Below are 22,687 nucleotides of genomic sequence, written 5' to 3' on the forward strand. Positions count from 1 at the left end.
AGTTGTACTGGAATAATCCATATGATTTATCATTGAGAAGAGGGTCTATTCCCCCAGTCCAAATTCTTTCATGCTTGAGCCATAAGACTGACCATACCACAGATGGCTCATGTGTAAACCCCATTTTTCAGACAACAATATGTGGCTTTTCCTCCAGTCTGGATCACTTGGCTGCAATCATGCTCTTCAATTGATCCTCACAGTTACCAGCAAATGACAACAAATGGAGATTCAAGCTCTTAATAACTAATCCAAAATTGCCTGCCTGTTGCTACTCAACTAAAAAAAACACAAACATCTTAAGTTAAAAGTATCAACTGATTATCAACAAAACTTCTGCATTCAGAATCAAAGCTCAACTGTAACTGGTAGCAGTCACAACTTCTAAGTTCAGACCCCAGGCTCAAGTATGACTTGTAGTAAACAGAACTTCTGCATCCAGGCCTAGTTATCATCGCATATTACCCTCCCGCAGAACATCTATCATATTGTAGATCCGCTGCTCTGTGCCTAATTGAATCTGCAATTTACCACAATCAAACAGCACCAGTAGGATAATGCTGTGTTACAAGTCTGCATATTTGTGCCAAAGGGGTGTATAGAACAAGGAGATATTACAGAAGGGAGAGAGTTGAATGTTTAAACATTGTCGAGTCTGCTTCATTATGGTTGTTATCACTTTGAGTGAAGCACTGGAAAAGAAAGATCGCATGGTAGTGCAGGGATGAAGGAAAGGATAGGTACCTTCTTGGCAAGGAAAATTGTAGCATCAATGGTACCCTCAGCATATATCGACCTACCACACACATTATGCTGAAACTCGAAAGAAACTCTGCACACAAGAACTAGTCATGATTGCTAGCTGGGAAGGAATAAGAAATTGATAGCCAAATCCAAAAGTAAATAAATGATAATACATATGTTGCTCATCAGATTACGTTTGATCAGGCGATGTCAGATGATACATATGGAATGCATGACCATTCAGATACTCCTCTGGGACGCCCACCATCTCAACTTGTTGCTTGGGATCCCGGATTTGTTGAATCTGACAAACATGTCAAAAGAGGATTAAGGACAAGACCAGAAGCTCCAAAAAATGCCTAGCAATTCAGTATGTATGTGTATCCATGTGAGAATACATATGTTTCACTTTAGTTGGCACCTATCCAAATCAAAGCTTCAACAAAGGGATCATCAATTATTCCATGTTGGTCTTTCATGATAATTACAGACAGAAACCGATACTACAATGAACCATGAATGTCCTTAGCAACACACCTGATCCAACTTGAAAGGCACCCCCAGTTTCTGAAAGCATGAAATGACAGCCTTGGCAGTTCCGGATGTGTCCAATTTGCTGGCTTGATGAGATTCCATCACCTGAAATTGGGAATGCATCACATGATACCACCATCAACATCAACTAAATGAAACATGTTGAATATAATGTATTTATAGTATATTATCTTTCCTTGTTAATATAGGTCACATGTATGGTAGTTAGGACTCCTAGCCTTGTATATATATATCTCTCAATTGTAAGTAGACATTACATGAATGAGAATTAAGGTTTTTCTTCTTTCTCTCTCTCTCAACATGGTATCAGAGCTAGGGAAGAAAACCTAATTCTTTCCTGTTTCCCGTGTCATCAACTCCGGGCAACCTTCCGGTGACCGTGTTTCATTCCGGTCACCTTCCCCATCTCCCAATACTTTCCGGTCAGTCGGAACGTCGTTAGAAACCACTCACCGCCGGCGAAATTTTCCGGCGAACTTTCCGGCGAACTTTTCCGGCGACCTATTTTTCCGACACCGACGATACCAGAAGGAGCGCCTGGAGGAGATCTCCAACTTTTGTGAAGGCACCGGCACCAAAAGAGGATCCACGCGCCGGCCACGCGCCATTTTCCGGCCGGCGACTGCATCTCACGCGCCGGCGCGTGAGGGCGCGTGAGGCCTTTTCCGGCGACGCGCCTCCTCCTCCAGCCTCGTCTGCCGCCGACCAGCATCCCTACCTACCTGGTTCTCCCATCCGAGCCCTGCACGTACCTCTTTTGGGGATTTTTGTCTCCGTCAGCCCTCCAAACAGCCTTTCCGGCGAAGTTCCGGCTACTTTCTCTCCACCCCAATCCCTGCACGTGCCTTGGGAAGTGTTCTTCTACCTTTCTGGTGGTACCACGTCGCGATCTGAGGCCGTCTCCCTTTTTCGGTGGTGCCACGCCGCAATCTGAAGCCGTATTAGGGCTCTCTTCGATCCAAATACGTGAATATGACCACCAAAAATCAGATCTTTACCTCTGTTATCTCTGGATCTCCTATGATTACCTCAGAGAAATTGGTTGGCAGTGAAAATTATCTTTCCTGGTCTGCCTCTGTTGAACTTTGGTTTATGGGTCAAGGATATGAGGATCACTTGGTTACCCAGGAGGCAGATATCCCTGAGGTTGACCGCGTACAGTGGAGGAAGATAGATGCACAGTTATGTAGTGTATTATGGCAATCGGTTGATCCCCGGATTCTTCTTCATCTTCAGGCCTATAAAACTTGTTTTAAATTTTGGACTCAGGCCAAAGGATTATACACGAATGATATCCAGCGTCTTTATAAGGTGGCTTCTGCTATTGTCCATCTCAGCCAACAGGACTTGGATTTATCTACTTATATTGGTCAGATTGCCTCTCTTAAAGAGCAGTTCTTGACTGTGATGCCTCTTACTCCTGATGTTGGGGCTCAACAAACACAGCTTGACAAGTTCTTCATGGTCCTTACTCTTATTGGTCTCCGTCCGGATCTTGAGCCTATTCGTGATCAGATTCTTGGTAGTTCATCAGTTCCGTCCTTGGATGATGTGTTTGCTCGCCTCCTCCGTATCTCGTCCACTCAGACTTTGCCATCTGATAGCGCTTCAGATTCTTCTGTGTTAGTTTCTCAAACTACCTCTCGAGGAGGACGCAGTGGTACCCGAGGTAGAGGCCAACGTCCTCATTGCACCTATTGTAATAAACTTGGCCACACTCGCGATCGTTGCTATCAGTTACATGGAAGACCTCCTCGCACTGCCCATATGGCCCAGTCCTCTGATTCTCCGCTGCCTCAGCCTCCGAGCTCCTCCGCATCTCAGACATCTCAGGCTTCTATTGCCTCTGTTGCCCAGCCTGGTAATGCCTCTGCCTGCCTTACCCACACATCTTCTCTTGGACCCTGGATTCTAGATTCTGGAGCATCTGATCACCTATCTGGTAATAAGGATCTTTTCTCCTCTATTACTACTACCTCTAATTTACCTACTGTTACCTTAGCTAATGGTTCTCAAACTGTGGCTAAAGGTATTGGTTTGGCCCTTCCTCTGCCTTCTCTACCTCTCACTTCTGTCATTTATACTCCTGAATGTCCTTTTAATCTTATTTCCATCAGCAAAATCACTCGTACTCTTAATTGTTCTATTACCTTTTCTGATAAATTTGTGACCTTGCAGGACCGGAGTACGGGGAAGACGATTGGCATAGGACGTGAGTCTCAAGGCCTCTATCACCTCACCTTAGATTCATCTCCTGCAGTTTGCATTTCCACTGATGCTCCTCTCCTCATTCACAATCGTCTGGGCCACCCTAGTCTCTCCAAGTTCCAGAAGATGGTTCCTCGTTTTTCCACTTTGTCGTCGCTTCCGTGTGAGTCATGTCAGCTTGGGAAACATACTCGTGTCTCGTTCCCAAAGCGTTTGAATAATCGGGCAAAGTCTCCTTTTGAGCTTGTCCACACTGATGTTTGGGGTCCTTGTCGGACTGCGTCTACTTTAGGATTTCAGTATTTTGTCACTTTCATTGATGACTATTCTCGATGTACTTGGTTATTTTTAATGAAAAATCGAGCTGAGTTATTCTCTATTTTCCAGAAATTTTATACTGAAATCCAAACCCAGTTCAATATTTCTATTCGTGTGTTACGCAGTGACAATGCCAAGGAATATTTTTCAGCCCAATTTACTTCGTTTATGTCTCATCATGGGATTCTTCATCAGTCTTCTTGTGCTCATACTCCTCAACAAAATGGGGTAGCTGAACGCAAGAATCGACATCTTGTTGAGACAGCTCGTACTCTCCTCCTCCATAGTCACGTTCCTTTTCGTTTTTGGGGGGACGCTGTTCTTACCGCTTGTTATTTGATTAATCGTATGCCCTCCTCTGTCTTACACGATCAGATTCCTCACTCCCTTCTTTTCCCTGACCAACCACTTTATTTCCTTCCTCCTCGTGTCTTTGGTTGTACTTGCTTTGTTCATATTCTCACTCCTGGACAAGACAAGCTTTCCGCCAAAGCCATGAAGTGCCTCTTCTTGGGATATTCCAGACTTCAGAAGGGTTATCGTTGTTATTCCCTTGAGACTCATCGATACTTTATCTCCGCTGATGTCACCTTCTTTGAGGACTCACCATTCTTTTCCACCACTTCTGAGTCTCTTCCTGTTTCTGAAGTCTTGCCCATTCCCATTGTCTCCCCACCTGATGCTATGCCCCCTCGACCACTTCAGGTTTATCATCGTCGCCCTCGTGTCGTTGCTCCTCTCCCTTTTCCTGAGGCACCTGCTGACTCACTTCCTATCCCTTCGGCTTCACCTGCCCCGGCTCTGCCTTCTCCTAATGACTTACCCATTGCTGTTCGGAAAGGTACTCGCTCTACTCGTAATCCTCATCCTATTTACAATTTTTTGAGTTATCATCGATTATCTTCACCCTATTCTGCTTTTGTTTCTGCTATATCATCTGTTTCTCTTCCAAAGAGCACCCATGAAGCTCTTTCCCATCCAGGCTGGCGACAGGTAATGGTGGATGAAATGGCTGCTCTGCACTCTAATGGCACTTGGGATCTTGTTGTTTTACCCTCTGGTAAATCTACAGTTGGTTGTCGTTAGGTCTATGCAGTTAAGGTTGGTCCTGATGGTCAGGTTGATCGCCTTAAGGCCCGCTTAGTTGCTAAAGGCTATACTCAAGTTTATGGTTCTGATTATGGTGACACATTCTCACCTGTTGCCAAGATTGCTTCTGTCCGCTTGCTTCTCTCCATGGCTGCTATGTGTTCTTGGCCTCTTTATCAGTTGGATATTAAAAATGCCTTCCTTCATGGTGATCTTGCCGAGGAAGTTTATATGGAGCAACCTCCTGGTTTTGTTGCTCAGGGGGAGTCTGGTTTAGTGTGCAGGTTACGCCGTTCTCTATATGGCTTGAAACAATCTCCTCGAGCATGGTTTAGCCGTTTTAGTTCTGTTGTTCAAGAGTTTGGCATGCTTCGCAGTACAGCAGACCATTCAGTTTTTTATCATCATAACTCCTTGGGGCAGTGTATTTATCTGGTTGTTTATGTGGACGACATCGTCATTACAGGCAGTGATCAGGATAGTATTCAGAAACTAAAGCAACATCTTTTTACCCACTTTCAGACCAAAGACTTGGGGAAACTCAAGTATTTCTTGGGAATTGAGATAGCTCAATCCAGTTCTGGTGTGGTCCTTTCCCAAAGGAAGTATGCTTTAGACATCCTGGAAGAAACCGGTATGTTAGACTGTAAACCGGTAGACACACCTATGGATCCGAATGTCAAACTTGTACCAGGACAGGGGGAGCCTTTAGGAGACCCCGGGAGATATCGACGGCTCGTAGGTAAATTGAACTATCTCACCATTACTCGTCCAGACATTTCTTTTCCTGTGAGTGTTGTTAGTCAATTCCTACAGTCACCATGTGATAGCCATTGGGATGCCGTAATCCGTATTCTTCGATATATCAAAAGTACACCAGGCCAAGGTGTATTGTACCAGAATAGAGGTCATACTCAAGTTGTTGGTTACACAGATGCAGATTGGGTTGGCTCACCCACAGATAGACGTTCCACTTCAGGGTACTGTGTTTTTATTGGAGGTAATCTAATATCTTGGAAGAGTAAGAAACAAGATGTAGTGGCCAGATCTAGCGCTGAAGCCGAGTATCGAGCTATGGCTTTGGCAACATGTGAACTCATATGGTTGAGACATCTTCTTCAGGAGTTGAGATTTGGAAAGGATGAACAGATGAAACTCATCTGTGATAACCAGGCCGCATTACATATTGCATCCAATCCAGTCTTTCATGAAAGGACCAAGCATATTGAAGTTGACTGTCATTTTATTAGAGAGAAGATCGCATCAGGATGTATTGCTACAAGTTTTGTCAATTCAAATGATCAACTAGCAGACATCTTCACTAAATCTCTCAGAGGTCCTAGGATTAAATATATTTGTAACAAGCTTGGTGCATATGACGTATATGCTCCAGCTTGAGGGGGAGTGTTGAATATAATGTATTTATAGTATATTATCTTTCCTTGTTAATATAGGTCACATGTATGGTAGTTAGGACTCCTAGCCTTGTATATATATATCTCTCAATTGTAAGTAGACATTACATAAATGAGAATTAAGGTTTTTCTTCTTTCTCTCTCTCTCAACAAAACACAACCATCTTTGTTAATGACATCAATTACAATATATGAATAGTAGTTATCAGAATTTTATACACATGATGTGCATGTACAATAAGATATGAGGAGAGGCTGATTTGTAGGATCCTATTGCAGCCAATTGAGCAGCAACAATAACAGATTCTTGGCATGTGAAAAGAGCTGTGACCATTGGAATTCAAGGTTCATTACTCGCTTTTCTGATTAGGAGCTGGAGTTTTTGTAGTAATTTTTATCTTTTATTCAGGATTATGAAGCCAGTGAGGACCGAGAGGACAGGTTGCTTTGAAGGTGGTCTAAGATTGGTCATTTTACTTAATTCCTTTGACAATGCCCTTTTCTGACAAATCCCTATTCTCATCCAACAAGGAAGGTGTTAGGATCCTTTATACATTCTAAGTAAGGTTATTTCCTTGGGAAGCAACTTGGGAGAAGATCCTTCCTATTGATTCTAAGGGAGACAATGGTCAACTGGTGCACATGTGAAAGCATGATATGGAATCAGCTAACCATCTTCTTATGCATTGTGAAGTAGCTTGCAGCTTTTTGCTATATTTAGCATTTCATGGATCCTTCCTCTCTTTGTGAAGGAGACCCGAAATTGAGTTGGCATGATTCAATGGAAGTGCAAGCTGAAAGTTTATAAAGGTGACTTCTTTTGAGTGGTATTCAAAGGAATAGCGGAATCAAAGGAATGAAGGAATTGAGCTATTAGTTATGTTATGAAGCTAAAAGATCTCTATTTGAAGTCTCTTTTGGAATTAATGCAAGTTTTCTTTCTCAGATGTTTCTTCCGGGGATGAGAATCTTTCATTGTTAGATTTTGATAGGCTTGGGAATGAGCTAAAGCTCCTTCTTTGGGAAGTGGTGTACTTTCTCTCACTAGCCACTGCAAAAAAACCAAACCCACTTAAATGGACTAGGGAAACAATTTTTTTTAATGCATCTTTTGTTTTATGGCTTTTTGGATGAACTCATTTTTTTTGGGTTCTTTTCAGATTGAAGAACTTCTTGGGAGCATTTTCATATTTTCTCCAGAAAATAAATAAAAAGGAAAAATACCTGTAAAGAATACCCAGAAAAAGCTCCAGGAAATTGCTCAGCCATGATTTCCATGGCTGCAAGAAATGCTACCACCTGAACAAACCAAGAAAACAAAGATCAATTGGGACTCAGGTGCCAGAACCACAATGTAACACTACATTACAACCAATTTGAGGCTATTGAATTCTGATCACCTGTTTTCCCATTTGTGGGGATATTACGGCATAAACATTTGAATCTTTTACAGTCTTATACAGTCGTTCCCTATCCCCACCAGTGGTTCCCATTACAAAGGGCACACCAACTTTGCAATATAGTTCAGCATTATCTGCATAACATGTAACAAGAGCAACAAACATTCAACATAATAAACTCAAAAAAACAGATCATCAGTGAAATGTCATAATCAAGAGTTTATTTTTCCTTTTGGTTCTGAATGGTATATCCATAACCTTAATCTTTAAGGTCATAGAAAAAGTAAGTATGCAATTCACAGATTCACTTAAAAAAATTGAACAAATTGGACATTGTGCAACACCAAAGTTCAGTGATTCTAGTTCGGCATTTCTAGATTTCCTCTTTCATCTTCAGGAAGTTAATTACGTTCCACCATGTGGTAGTGATTGAGTTCTTGCCAACAAATTCTTTCCTTAGTAAATCATGTAAATTTATAAAGCTAAACATGATTGCTCAACCATATATATTTTGAGCCCTAAGACTAAATGTTATCATGTACAGAGTATTTCTATAGTTTATAGTGCCATGACATACCTTGGAAACATGCCATCATGTCCCCAAATCCTCATTCTCTGAAGTAAAAGGCTCCAATGCTCAATCATTAGCATAAGAAAGATCTGACCCCCATGCACCACCTTCACCAGTTCCCATGGATTCCAAACAATGTTAGAGGGGAAAGGCTCACTTCTTTCTTGTGCTTTCTACCATTCTTTAGCGTGAGAAAGAAGTGAGCCTTTCCCTTCTAACATGGTTTGGAATCTGTAGGCACCTATGAAGGTGAGATTCTTTGCATGGGAAGCAACTAGAGGTTGGATCTTAACAATTGATCAACTTAAGAGGAGAGGATGGAAAATACCTAATTGATGTTACATTTTTTTTTTTTTTGATAGGTAAGAAAAGATCTAATATAAAAAGAGGCGCCAAAAAAGCGACTCAAGGTATACAATACCCATACACCCACTGCCAAAACAGCCAAAAAAGAAGAAAAACACCCAGCTGGCCCAACAAACAACCTTAATTAGAACCCAACCAATCAATAAAACTAACTATAGTTAGAGGGCAATCAACTATAAACAACTTGGCCTCTGACCAAAGAGAAAGAACAAAAGAGTATTTGAGCCTCTGGATTGACAACACATCATCCTTGAAGGCCAATCTATTTCTTGCCTTCCAAACCGTCCAAAAAATGTAAAGAGGAGCTACTCTCCACACCTTCTTGCACTTTTTGCCCACAAAAGAACCATGTCAACTAAGGAGAGTCTCTCTAACTGATGAAGGCAACACCCATGACACCCCAAACAAATTAAAGAGCAAATCCCATAAGACCCTTGTTTTTGTACAATGTAGAAGAAGATGGTCTATGATCTCTTCTTTCTCAAGGCACATAAAACATCTATTTGCCAAGGCCCATTCTCTTTTCTGAATAAGATCCAGGGTTAAGGCTTTGCCCCACGTAGCCTCCCACGCAAAAAAGCTAATCTTGGGCTGCACCCACACATTCCAAATGCAGCTAGAAGGAAACAAAGAAGGGCAGCCCGCTTCTAGAGCAAGGTAGAGGGACTTGACCGAGAACTTTCCACTCTTTGCTTCAGTCCAAAGCACCATATCATCCACATCTCCATACACTCTCTTCTCATGAAGCCGCTCCAATAATCTTTCCACCTCCTCCACCTCCCAATCATTGAAGACTCTTGAAAAATAGGGATTCCAACCCCCCCAACCCCCCTCAGCCAAGGGGTCCCAGATATCCGCCACCCACACTCCCTTATCAATAGACAAAGCAAACAAGGAAGGGAATGACACACACAAAGGGGAATCCCCGCACCATCTATCCCTCCAAAATCTCACCCTTCGCCCATTATCTACAAGGAATAAAATCCTAAAGCCCACAAAATCCCAGTTCATCCTTATTCCTTTCCAAAGCCCCACACCATGCGCCTCTCTCACTTCCCGAGAGCACCATCCCCCTCTTTTTTCCCCATACTTCCCTCTAATCACTTGATTCCACAAGGCCTCTCTCTCATTTGCGAAACGCCAATTCCATTTACAAAGAAGAGCCTTATTGAGATTGGATAGACATTGGACCCCCACACCCCCTTTCTCCTTACTTAAGCACACCAACTCTCATCTTACTAAATGTGGCTTTCACGCCAAATTACCATCTCCCCAAAGAAAATCCCTTTGAATTTGCTCTAGTCTCTATCTAACTGAGCTTGGCAAGCGCAACAAGGACATAAAATAAATGGGTAAATTTGACAAAGTGCTTCGAATTAGAGTCGCCCTCCCTTCCTTGGATATGTATTGTCTCTTCCACATAGCCAACCTAATTGATGTTACATGTGCAAAAATGAGGAAGAATCGGTTGATCATTTAATTCTCCATTACCCTAAAGCCAATATCCTGTGACAACTTGTTTTCTCTCTTTTTGGAGTTGTTTGGGTGATGCACTCCATGATAAGAGGAAATCTTTTGAGTTGGCATGCATCTTTCATGGGGAAAAAATGGAAAAAAACTTGGATTGTTGCCCCCTTTGTACTTGTTTTGGATGCTATGTAAGAAAAGGAACATGAGGTCTTTTGAAGATTCGGAACAATCAGATAAGAAAATCAAATCCTATTTCATAAGTACTTTTTTTGGAATGGATTAGAGCGTAAATAGGCGACCATTCTTTGTCAATGATTGACTTTGTTGATTGGCTCGGCTTAAAGTAAGGAGAGGGAGATTTATTTTTGTGTTTTTCTCCTTTATAAGCACGCCTTTGGTGGGTGTCGTATGTATACACCTTGCATATGTTGCTGCACCTTTTACTTAGGTGTCTTTAATATATGTTCACTACTTGCCTATCACAAAAAATGGAGTGGGGTGGGGGGCTCAATGCTCCTACCCATACCAATGCATAGTAGCATATATACTATTTCAGCAACACATACAACAATATACAATTTTTATCCTGTTAAGGAGACAAGTGAGAGCAGCAAAGTAGACACTGTCATCTCTCGATTCTATGGCATAAATTTAGTTATTTTGCCTATTTTATCAATGTAAAGTTAATAAATGAAATAAACCAAACTTATCAAAAAATAAATAAATGAAATAAGCCAAAATGTAATGGGTATACAATAGCTTCTTTTTTATTTTTTTTCTGAATCATTCTATTACTAAAGGCTTCTCTCTTTAAGACAACAACATACAGCTAAAATCTATTTGCTTTCACCCCATTTAGAATAAAAATCCATGAATATTTACCATTCACTGCATCAGGCACCGTGTAGTCCACCACAATCAAATTTGGATATTCATCAACTACAGAAGCAAGAATGTTTTCTCTTCCAGATGGGCCATGCAATTTAATCTCTTTTCCACACACTTCCACAGTTTGGCCAGATTCCTCTGCACAGCTAAATGATACAGGAACAAGGTGAAGTCCTGCAGAAACGGCTGCTTGGATAACAGCCTTCCCCATTTTTCCAGTACAACCATTCACCTGCAAAAGATCACAGTAACCACAAAGCATTAGATGCATCAACTAGACTTCTTGAACAGATAAAACATCAAATTTATGTCAAGAAATGAAGAGTGACAGCATGGACTAAACGCATTGCTGCAATGGACAATGACAAAGGAAGAAAACCAGGCAATATGCCAACTTGGTAATTGACTTACCGAGCAATGCAACTGGGGCAACCAACTATGGGAACAATGATCTAATTTGTTAACAAGATATTACTTGTTTTACTGTCTGGTAACATTAAATGCGTAAGGATTTTAATTGGAGAAACTGTAATGGCAGAATTTCATAATGTCCTCCATCCGTGTTCCAGATGTCATCAGAACCTCAGATGGTCATTGTTCCTAATTATTGTAAACCTACAATTACTCAACTATGACAACAAATAGCTACAGTAGCCCCGTGGTCATGCCATTCCTCAAATTGTTTGTGTGAATAAAAAAAAGACAACAAAAAAAAAAGAGAAAGTAAAGATGTAACCCACATAAAAAGAAGACAGATTAACTACATCAGATAAATGTACAGCTGTCTCATACTGATCAGCATATCATGGGGAAAATAAGCCCATCCAATCTCACATCTATTCAATGCACCAACAAAATTGTAAACAATGGGAAGAAATTAGTTTTCAGTTTACAACAGAGACAGAAACAATGCATCAGCTAGCTAGGCCTGTGCCATTTCACACTAGATTGGATTCGAACTCATTAAACTAAACAAAATTCAACATAAACACTGCTAATCCTAATGCCGAAAAAAAGCATTTCAATTTTTCCAGTAATAGCTTACCCACAAAAAAGCTTAATACCAAAGTTACATACATGTGACTAATAAGGTCACACCATAACTGGTAGTAGCTATATAAATAGATTGAAACTATAGATATGCAATATCACACTTTTGCTCACCACGGTTCAGATTGTGTGGCGGGAAAGAAATGCAAGGATTTCTTAGGGTAAGTAAGGACTTCAGAGATGCCATGGGCTCTAATTTGTTTCTATTTCTCATTTTAGGCCTCTTCTACTACAGCATTCAAGGACACTCTTCTCAATATTATTAAGCTCCATTGTCATTCGGTGTGAAAATCAGAAGGGCTTGGATAGCAAGGAGTGGAGTGATGATTCGGTTTCCTTTTGAAGGAGATCTGTTAACCCCTTTGGAGTGACGAGTTGCTTTATATTGTATAAGCTCATGTGATACTATTTCAATGTGTAGATCTCGTCAGCATATTGGAGAAGGTTCACCTAACTATTTTTTTTTATCATTTTCTGTAAATTTGGAAAGGATCCCTCGATTGGAAGGGGGAAAAAAGTGTACTTTTTTATAAGCCATGAAAGAGTGAAATACTGCATTCAGTTAGAGATGAAAGACATTATACATCAATTCCTGGTTACCATGATTGGGAGGCCGAGGTTTTGCGAACCAGCCGAAGGTTTTTCTAGATGTTGGATTGGTGGGGTCGACATGGACAATATCCGGATTGCCGATCTCCGCCTTCCAAAAACAGCACTACTCCGCCTTCTACCTCCAGAGAACAGCGCGGTACTATTCTGCCTTCTACCTCCAGATAACAGCGCTACGTTATCTCGTTGAAATGTGTTTGCTGGAACTCTAAGAAACAATGCCATTATCTGTGCGAAGATCACCAACAAAATTAATCAATCGAAGAGCAAACAAAACACATCAAAACTGACAAGAGCTAAAAAAAGCCAATAACAAGACATCCATTCAACAAATGCGGGCAGTTCCAAGAAATCTACATACAGCTATGGTGAAATTATGAGGTTGGGAATCGAATCTAGGACAAAGAAAGGATTGAAGTGGATTCGGAGAGAATGAAATGAGAAGAAATGGAATCCAGAGGGGGAACTCCTTGATTGAGATCGAAGAATAAGAAGAAACCCTACCTCTAAAAGAGCCCAGCCCTCCGGGAGTGAGGCCGCTTGACTGTGGAGATGACTGCTGTCAGATTGTGAAATGATAATTTTTAGAAATTATCAACCATAAATGCCTTTTAAAATACTCCTCTCGTGTTTAAAGAAGAAAAAAAAATGAAACATTTTAATAATTAAAAACAAAAAATGATATCTAATGAATATAAAATATATATAGAGAAATATTATATTTTTTAGAGAACGAATATAGTATGACAAGTGAATTTTTCTTTCCAAAAAAAAAAAAAAAGTGTAAAATGAAAAATATTATATTTTTATATTTATTTTTCAAACAACTATTTTTTAATAATATTTTTTAAAAGTAATTTCCTCTTTACCTTCTCCTCTCCATTTTACCATCCTCTAAATTTCACTTTAAGACTTTCTATTTTCGTTCAAAATTCTCGCTTTGCGGTTTAAGTTTCTTTCGTTAATTGACGGAAACCATTTGGGGCTCTTCCTTTTCACATTGAAGCAGTGAATAGTTCTCCATCTCCGTCTTCTCCTCCGCAGTGGTGTCCGAATGGCGTCGTTTCCTGCTGCTCAGCGTCTCTTTCACGCCCACACCTTCCGCTCATGTTCACCCCTCACAAATCGTCCAGCCATTTCATCGTTATCTTACAAACCACTCTCATTTTCCTCATCCATGACAGGTCGATTTTTTATTTTATTTTTCTCATTTATTCATTTGATTTGTTTTTTTCTATCCCGAATATTTTGGATTGTTACTGGTTTTGTCTTGTGTAGGTTTTGTAATTCATGGCTTATCTAATGTTCAAAATTTTTGTTTTACTTGTTTTTCCTGGCAACCAAACGGGAATTAACTTTCATAGTAACCATGCGTATTCCAATTCTAGGATTTGGCCAAGCGGGTATTGCAATTGAGTTGAAGGATCGTGGCTCATTTGTACAAACTGCGGCTGTTCGGCATTTGATGGGATCTCTTACCAGAGCTGAAGGTCTTCGCTTCGCTGTGGTCAGTTTCTCTATTCCTCCCCAGTTTTTGCCTTTCATTTTCATTTCTTCTGTCTATGCTTGCGATTCCATGAAGCTCCGTTACTGCTTTACTATGAATTTGAGAAATTCAGCTGGTGAACACACGAATAAAGTATATATCTAGAAGTACCTTTAATGGTTTTTTTTTGGAGGAAAAAGTTGGAGCAAGTTTTGGTTTCAAATAGCCCTCGAGCATTTCGAAAAATACAATTTTTAATTTTAATTTTTTTAATTTTCAAAGTTGGATCAAGACTACTTCGAAAGAAAAAAAAGGTTTATCTGACTATGCCTAAGAGCCCTAATGTGCCATCTGCAAGACCAAATACCAGTATGAATCCAGGTCAGAATGTAGTATTTGCATTTATCATTTGATCCTGTCTTTAACCTCTACTTTTTGAGAAAGTAACCCTTCTATGGATCTCTGAACTCCGGATAGGAAAGGGGAAGAAGGAAAGGAAAGAAAAAAAAAGGGAAAGAGTAAAATAAAAGCTGACCCCAGGAAATATTTTCTTCACTTTTTCCTCAATTATTCTCACATTTTCTGTAACCAAAACATGGGGAGATTCAAAGTGTTTTGGTCTTTCCAAGATCCAAACTGAGCCAAAAGCAAAATGCTCAAATATGTTTAAAGAGGAAACTGATTTTTTTTATTTCATAGGGGACATTGAAGCCTCAAGTTTTTAGTTTGGCTTCTTATTTTTGCTCTTTTGGTGTGTGATTCTTAGAGCTTAGTTAAGCATGACATATGTTGTAAGATTTATTTTGATATTTTATATACGTCACATAAGTTATGCTTTTTAATGCTTATTTGATTGGTTCTCATTGTTGCAATTTGATCACAATACTATTTTCCACTCCAAAGGTTGTAGCACGGTTTAACGAGATTGTGACGAAGCTGCTGTTAGAGGGGGCTTTGGAAACTTTCAAGAGATATTCAGTTAAAGAAGAAGACATAGATGTGAGTAGTTACCAACTGTGAATAGAACATTTCTTTTTCTTTGTTATGAGTGCCTGTGTATGTATGTGTGTGTTGTCTATTGTTATTATTATCACTGTTTGTTACGGTTACATAACAAATAGTGTTCTTAGCCTTGATTCTTAGTTACTTCGGCATCTTCTCCTCTTAATGTTGTAGCTGATTGAACTCTGGCTTGTTTTTCTTCAGAGGCTGAGTTTCTATTTATTGGTCTATCAATGCCTTTACATGCATCAGATAGCCAGAGGATCACATTTTTTTATGCCTCATCACTCCCAAAAGATATTGGCCTGTTATCCTATATGCAGGTTTTTTCTTTGGCCTTTTTGGTGGTGGGTGTATAGGTTTGTATACCTTGAGTCGCTTTTTTAGCGCCTCTTTATATATGAAATTCTCTCTACTTATAAAAAATAAAAAATAAAAAATCCTATATGCAGGTTTGATTATGGACAACCTAAAAGTTGAATAATGAGGGGAAAAAGATCAGCAGATCTGGTTGCAAACTCACAAATCTTAGGACTGCACATGTAGAAAGCCTTTTGGTTTTCATTGTTCTGAAAACACGGTCATAGCCTTGTAGGTGATTGTTTGGGATTGATTCATTGGTAGACCGTTAGACAACTGCGGCAAAAGTGCAAAGGATTTCATATCTTCTGATGGTTAAACTTTCCTGCAATCTTAATTTTGTTCAGCTATGTTTTGACAAAGTTTCATCATTTTTGTTCTTTCTTCGTCAGGTTGTGTGGGTTCCTGGAAGTTTTGAAATTGGTGTTGTTGCAGAAAGGCTTGGGAAGTCTAAGAAATATCAAGCAATTTTGTGTATTGGAGCTGTGGTATGATCTGTCTATTCACAAAATCTAATACGATTTTCAGCTTTGCCGAATGTTTTACTTTTATTATCTGGTCATGTTGGTTGCTCGCCACCTTCCTTTTTGCATATGCATATTTTTACAGACTAGAATGTATAGATGTTTAGGCTAGTGCTGGTCTAACTGTCTATGCATGTCTAATCGATCATCTCAAGTTGGATACATTTCTTCTCTTGATTCAATGACTTACCATTTGACACACTGTCATGTGCCTGTACATGCATTTCATGATGTTATATAATGTCTCAGATCAAATCTCATGAGTTGATGTTTTCTACTTAAGAAAATCCTACACTTCTGGTTGATCATATTCCCTTACTCCATTCTCTTGAGTTGTGCAGTTATGATTTTAAGTACAAGACTTGAATATGATGCTAACTCATCATGCATAAAGTCATCTAGACCCTACACAAAATGGGTTTGTCAGTGGCAGCCATGGCAGAGAACACTAGTTATTTCAACCAGGCTGCTCATGTAGAGCCTCATCATATTTAAACTCTGCACTATCTTAAAACCAATGCACTGAGCATATGTTTGTAGAAAGCTCATGTGTTATACTTCTGTTGTTTCCTTGTAGAAAATTATCTTGATCCCACGAGTTACTTTCACACAAATTCTTTTATCTTGGATCCTTGTCATGTATTATTTTAAATCATCATCTCTCCTCTGTGGCTCTGCTTTAGTTAACATGACCTCAACATATCCACCTTTGAAGCAAGCCTTCTTCTGTTCAGTGCATACTGTTACGATTGTCACATCTGTTGTATCTCTTCACATTACATGTGCACAGGAAGTATTTTTTTGTTTTTCTCTTCTCTTTGATGAGCCTAGTCTGTTCATGTTGATGGCCCTAATCCATGAACCATTTTTGTTGTCAGTAGATAAGAGGTGATACTTCCCACTATGATGCCGTTGCTAATTCAGCAGCATCTGGAGTGCTCTCAGCTGGTCTGAATTCAGGTTAGTATTCAGTTGAGGGTTGGTATCAAAATTACTTTTTTTTGGCCTTCACATGAAAATAGTAGATGTCGGATTCAAAATCTGCAATCATTTAGGAATATTTCGACTCTAGTATGCAGATATTTCATCTCCTTGTCCATTGTGTAAAGACAAGAGTCTTGTGGGAGTTGCTTTTTGCCCTTTTTGGGTGTCTTGGGTGCTACTATACTCGGTAAGAGAGACTCTATTAGGGTGGCATAAATCATTTGTGGACAGGAAGCACAGAAAGGTGTGGAGAGCGGGATCATTATGTTTGTTTCAAATAGTTTGGAAGGCAAGAAATAGAATTGCCTTTGAGGGGGAAGAGCTCTCAATCCAAAGTCTAAAAAGTGAACTTTTTATTTGTTGTCTTTGATCGGAAGCAAAGGGGCGTATAGATGATGTTCCTCTAACTCTTTTTAGGTTTCTAGATTGGTTGGGTCCTTGGTGAGGGTGGGCTGGCTTAGTTCCTTTTTATTTTGTAACTTGGTTTATCGTGGTGTTTGTTGGTGGTAGCTGTATACGTTTTGTATACCATGGGTTGCTATTTTGGCGGCCCTTTTTAATGTATTTTTCTTTTTGCCTGTAAAAAAAATAAATAAATAAGTAGTGCATGGGAGGGATGAGTAAGCCAATGTGAGCTTGAAAATATGTTTGGTTCTAGAAAAAGTTATTGAAAGGGTGTAAAATAACAAGTTCCATACCATCTGTAATTTAATTCTGACATATAGCAGCATGTGAGTGCAAAGAAGGTGGACAAGTCCTATAGAAAAAAAAGAAGAAAGTGTATGATGGATGGCACATATCTCACAACTTTCAGCAGTAACGAACATGGATGTGGATCTTTAAATTGGCCTTACCCTGAAGGTGGGGTTCCATCTTATAATGTTACCTTTCTTGGCTGAATGACTTAACATGGGAAAGACTTGTATCAATGTTATATGCCTGTGGCAAACAAATTATAGCACATTTCCTATTAAGAAGGGGAAAAAAATTACTGCACCGTAGCTCATGCTCTAATAAATTTAGTTCTCCAATTGCACATTTACCATTTGGTTGGTGATATTGCAATTAATATCATTCTATCATTGCTCTGTCTCAGATTTAGCATATATTTGATTTCCTAATGAAAATTGATGAATTTTTCTTTATGATGTTGAAGGAGTTCCATGCATATTCGGTGTCCTGACCTGTGATGATATGGATCAGGTAAGAGCTTGTTATGCACACATTACTTGAACTTGGTACATGGCTTCTTCTTTTTTTTCTCAATAGGAGCACTGGGCATTGCTTCATTCTCTTACAATTCAACCCAGAGAGTAGGCTTAGTTTGTTGAATTCTGGTTTTATTTCTTCTCCCCTTGATTATTGTTGCTTTTTATCTCCAAGTTTTGAATGTCAAAATATTTATTCTCTGGGTGGCTATGGCTGTGCTGCATGGATAATCTTGCTTGGATGCTATTTATGACTATTCCTGTGATGATTATTGCAGGCTTTAAATCGGTCTGGTGGAAAATCTGGGAATAAAGGTGCAGAGGCTGCTTTGACAGCTGTAAGTTGATTTTGGAATAATGGAATGATGCATGATTGTTTTTTTATGGACTTGGCTTTTACTTGTTTTATTGCCAGAACCAGAATCTCCTTTTTATTGTTACTATTTCTTATTTATTTATTATTTTTTAGGAAAAAAGAAATTCTGAAAACTGAGCGCTAAAAAGATGAGATATCCTTCATGCATATATAGCAAATATTTTAATATCTCAAGTTGTTCCCCACTGAAAGCAGAAAGAAAAGAGAAATACCAGAAATGAGCCTGCATCTTGAGGAGTTTGAATAGATGGCACAATTTTATGGTGAGCATTAGAATGCCTCAAGTTGTTCCTGGCTAAGGGCAGAAAGAAAAAGTACCAAAAAATGAACCTACATCCTGAGGAGTTGTTTGGATGGCCATGTAAAGCCAGGCTAAAAGAAAGTGCTTTGGAGATAATTGCTTGAAGTATAAAACATTTACAAGGTATATGCTTATGCCTTGGTTTGGCATGTCGTAGACAAGGATGAAAATATCGGTAATTACGGATATATCGGTATTTCGATTTTACGGATATATCGGATATATCAGAGATATAGCGGTGGATATTTTGACATAAAATATCGGTAGACTTAAAATTGACCAAAACTTATAAAAATATAAAATAAAACTTTTAGAAATGAAATTAAACTATAATAGATATTTTAAAGTTATTTTATTAAATAAATTAATGTATGTATATATAATATTGTACGTGTCAATAAAAAATATAAATTTGATAAGTGTATATTGATTATTAAATTATATTAAATATTTTTTATTATTATATTGTGATATTTGATTATAATATATTTCGGTGGATATTTTGACACAAAATATCCATAAACCTAAAATTGATCAAAACTTATAAAAATATAAAATAAAACTTTTAGAAATGAAATTAAAAACATAATAGACATTTTAAAGTTTTTTTTTTTTAATAAATTGATATATATATATATATAATATTGTACATGTTAATAAAAAATATAAATTTGATAAGTGTATATTGATTATTAAAATATATAAAATATTATTTGATGATAATATTGTGATTATAATATGTTTAATTTTAAAATCTATTTAATATTAAAATTATGATATATTATAAAATAAATGATGATAAATGTATAAATTTTTAATATATTAATAATATTAAAAATACTATGAATAAAATTATGATATATTTTTATTAATCAATTAAATGAAAATTTTTCATTTAATTATTAAATAGTTATAATTAATTTGTTATTTAAAGTGTTTTTTTTAATATTTTATTTATATCCTAAGTTTTAATATATATTTCTTTAGTGCATACTATTTATCAAAGGGCACGTTTGCCCTAGTGGAGCAGGGGATGCTCTTTGAACCTTTTGTTGGGGGTTCAAATCCCCCTAATAGCAGGAAGAAAAAGGCTCAATTTTGAGCTTTGACCGTTGACCGCCCGTGTTGACCAGGCGATATATCCGTGCTATATGTCGTGTTGGCGGGTGCCGACACACCGATATTTCGCTGAAATATCGCCTAATTTCGGCGATATTTTCTTCCTTGGTCGTAGATATGCGTTCCATTCCCTAATATAAAATGGTTATTTTTTTTGTTTATATTAGTCACTCTCTTCAACTTGATGCTTCATTTTTCTTTATCTATATGGGTTCAAAAATTGTGCTCAGGACCTACACAGCAAGCAAGAATTTTGACGTTTGAGAGAGATGTGGGAGTAGTTATCACAAGTGCTTAATGGGAAGTTACTAAAGAAAATTCATTATGCATTTTAAAACTTTTCAAGTGGAGAATGGACAAATGTTCTGCTTCATAGATGGTCTACCTTAATGCATTTGAAATTTGAAATAACTGCTTTAATGCTTTATGCCAGATTAAGGGTTATTTCAACTTATATTTGTAAGAATTTAGGCTTTTCTTTGTGCCTTTTAGTCCTAGGATATTTCATTATATCAATATTAGTGCGCATTATATTTTGAGTGTATATGGTTTGTCCCGTAAAAAAGTCTACCAGATGGAGGGACCACCTTTTGTTTACCATGTGATATGGTATTACTATTAAGGTTAATTAGGCCTCTCTTGGAAGGCCTAGGGTGCACTGGAAATCAAGGCCAGAGGAATATCCTCTTAGAAGGGGATTCATCTAGCATTATCTCTTAGGTTAGATATGGGAACTGAAGAGTTAAAAATTTTGGGATTAGATGAGAAAGATTTGTGATTGTCTAGGAAATTGGTTCGCCTTTCTTGGTTTATCATGTAACTAGTGGAGCAATTGATATTTCTTAGCTTAGTGAAGGGCACCTTCGGCAGAGAGATTTACTGGAAGTTCATACTTTTCCCATCCTTTTCTTTTGCCTCCAGTTTTTACTGCTTTGTTCTGTATCATTTGAAGAACATCTTATTCATACTGTGTTTTGCTCTTTTCCAACTCTATAATAAAGTTTTGCCTCAACAAAAAAGAGAGACAAAATAGAACTTCCTGTTGGTTGTAGGTTCCTTTTGTACCCCATTTTTATTTCATGCCTTAAGGAAATGGTTACCCCCATCATGTGTGAATGGCTACTCTTGAGCAATATGCTCAAGGCGAAACTAATGATAGTTTCAAAATTTCTCCATATCAATGCTTGTTAAGCCTCACCTTTCCATGTGAGAAAATTAATGGAAAGATTGCCATTTGAATTTTAGGCTGATTGAAAGCAAGTTATTCATACCAGATTACCAGGCTAGCCAGTGGAAGATCTTCTCTTGTAGTGTCATTTGTCCTGGAATTTTGGAGGTCTTCTTTTACTATCAAACAATGGATGGTTCTAATAAGGATATCTCAGAATTCAAACCGCTGGTCACCATGCTGGAGGATTTTCTTAATGAATTTTGTTTCAGTGATTGTCGGGTTTTGAATTTTCTAGGATAACTTGCCTAGGCTATGTGTTTTCTTTATTTTCTCTTGGATTGTGTGGTTTTTGCCTTTATGGTTTGTGTATATGCTTTGCCTCTTTCCCTTTTCCTTTATGACATGTTATTACTTGTGAACATTTTTATCTTATAATAGGTCTTGAGGAACTATTAGTGATGTGTCCTCAGCAAGTGGACCCACCATGTATGTAATGAGAGCATTCATTATTAACATCTTTTGCTATGTGGACATACTGAGATGTGCATGTGGATTGGGTCTTGTTGCTTGTGTCACAGTTCTTGAGTTGCCATTTTGATTTGATACCCATGCTTGTCTCTAATTACTTAGAGGTTGTCACCTTGTCTCCTAGCCCTTTGACCTAATCCTCTGAGCAACAGGCTCCATAGGATCTGTTCTCAAGAGTTCCCTCTCCTGGACCCTGAATTGAAGATGCAGTTTATAATCTTAATAATTTCCTGTTTGTTATGAGAAGAGTGTTTTAGGATTCATTGTCTGACAAGTTTGACCTCTATGTTATCTCTTTTGTTCTGACCTGATTTCCTGACTGTTACAGCATCTGATTCTATAGTCTTTTGTTTATCGTACTTTCTCTGTGGGTGTTATTGCAAATTTCTCCTTTATTAAGAACGTAATTGAGCTATCAGGTATTTGGAAGATAGCTTGACTGATTAATTTTCCCCTTATGCTATGTGTTGGTCAAAAAGGAAGATTAGATGTCTCTCAATAGTTCTTTTATTCAAAAGGGTGATTTTGTCCTTTAATGGCTATTTTGACTTGTATTGCAGATTGAGATGGCATCTTTGTTCGAGCACCATTTGATCCAGTAGCAATACTGCAACAAAAGTAGAATGCAATCCTTCTTCCAGCTCAGTATCTTCTTTTACCCCGGGAGTGTGCCAAATCTTGTACCTTCCATTTCTATGCTGCCAGAGTATCTTTATGTTGAGAGTTCCAGTGAATAGCAAAGGGGATTCCTGACAGTAATCAGATATTTGTGCTTACCATTCCAAATATCGTCCTAGCTATGAAACTACCCTGACGCTTAAAGAGGGCATGCTTAGTGTTAGACATCAGGAGTCCCTTTTACACTGCTTAAAATTTTGAACTACCTGTTATTACACTTTGGAGCATGTATATTTATGAATTTTTTTTGTGGTTTTAACAAATGGA

At 38.4% G+C, this 22,687-nt stretch overlaps 2 protein-coding genes across 4 annotated transcripts; one reads left to right on the forward strand and one right to left on the reverse strand.

The window, feature by feature from the left end:
* Window positions 1–5: 5 nt before the first annotated feature.
* On the reverse strand, window positions 6–13,357 carry LOC100268085 (4-hydroxy-tetrahydrodipicolinate reductase 1, chloroplastic). 2 transcript variants are annotated; one of them, XM_002280366.5, is made up of 9 exons: window positions 13,188–13,357; window positions 12,675–12,911; window positions 11,019–11,256; window positions 7,730–7,863; window positions 7,554–7,628; window positions 1,282–1,383; window positions 939–1,048; window positions 745–832; window positions 6–520 (listed from the first exon to the last, which is right to left on the reverse strand). In XM_002280366.5, exons 2-9 carry the CDS (start codon window positions 12,906–12,908, stop codon window positions 452–454), a joined length of 1,050 nt encoding a protein of 349 aa, XP_002280402.1. In that variant the 5' UTR covers window positions 12,909–12,911; window positions 13,188–13,357; the 3' UTR covers window positions 6–451. The 2 variants fall into 2 exon arrangements, with proteins under 2 accessions (XP_002280402.1, XP_059593199.1); XM_059737216.1 differs by having other exon boundaries at window positions 13,045–13,267.
* A 255-nt stretch (window positions 13,358–13,612) lies between these two features.
* On the forward strand, window positions 13,613–22,683 carry LOC100243902 (6,7-dimethyl-8-ribityllumazine synthase, chloroplastic). Of its 2 annotated transcripts, XM_002280391.5 has the most exons (8): window positions 13,613–13,867; window positions 14,072–14,190; window positions 15,073–15,168; window positions 15,924–16,019; window positions 16,937–17,015; window positions 18,196–18,242; window positions 18,526–18,585; window positions 22,303–22,683. In XM_002280391.5, exons 1-8 carry the CDS (start codon window positions 13,738–13,740, stop codon window positions 22,342–22,344), a joined length of 669 nt encoding a protein of 222 aa, XP_002280427.1. In that variant the 5' UTR covers window positions 13,613–13,737; the 3' UTR covers window positions 22,345–22,683. The 2 variants fall into 2 exon arrangements, with proteins under 2 accessions (XP_002280427.1, XP_019075800.1); XM_019220255.2 differs by lacking the exon at window positions 18,196–18,242 and having other exon boundaries at window positions 13,621–13,867; window positions 22,303–22,360.
* Window positions 22,684–22,687: the final 4 nt, after the last annotated feature.

Source organism: Vitis vinifera, chromosome 5 (genome assembly GCF_030704535.1).
Source record: "Vitis vinifera cultivar Pinot Noir 40024 chromosome 5, ASM3070453v1".
Classification (NCBI taxonomy): Eukaryota; Viridiplantae; Streptophyta; class Magnoliopsida; order Vitales; family Vitaceae; genus Vitis; species Vitis vinifera.

Excerpts from the sequence above, each read along its gene's own strand:
- LOC100243902 (XM_002280391.5), top strand. The coding sequence starts at position 13,738 with ATGGCGTCGTTTCCTGCTGCTCAGCGTCTCTTTCACGCCCACACCTTC. Across the intron at positions 15,169-15,923 it reads TTAAAGAAGAAGACATAGAT|GTTGTGTGGGTTCCTGGAAG; the intron begins GTGAGTAGTTAC and ends TTTCTTCGTCAG. Across the intron at positions 18,243-18,525 it reads CCTGTGATGATATGGATCAG|GCTTTAAATCGGTCTGGTGG; the intron begins GTAAGAGCTTGT and ends TGATTATTGCAG.
- LOC100268085 (XM_002280366.5), bottom strand. The coding sequence starts at position 12,908 with ATGGCATTGTTTCTTAGAGTTCCAGCAAACACATTTCAACGAGATAAC. Across the intron at positions 7,629-7,729 it reads CCCCACAAATGGGAAAACAG|GTGGTAGCATTTCTTGCAGC; the intron begins GTGATCAGAATT and ends TGGTTTGTTCAG. Across the intron at positions 521-744 it reads CAATTTTCCTTGCCAAGAAG|ATTCAATTAGGCACAGAGCA; the intron begins GTACCTATCCTT and ends GGTAAATTGCAG.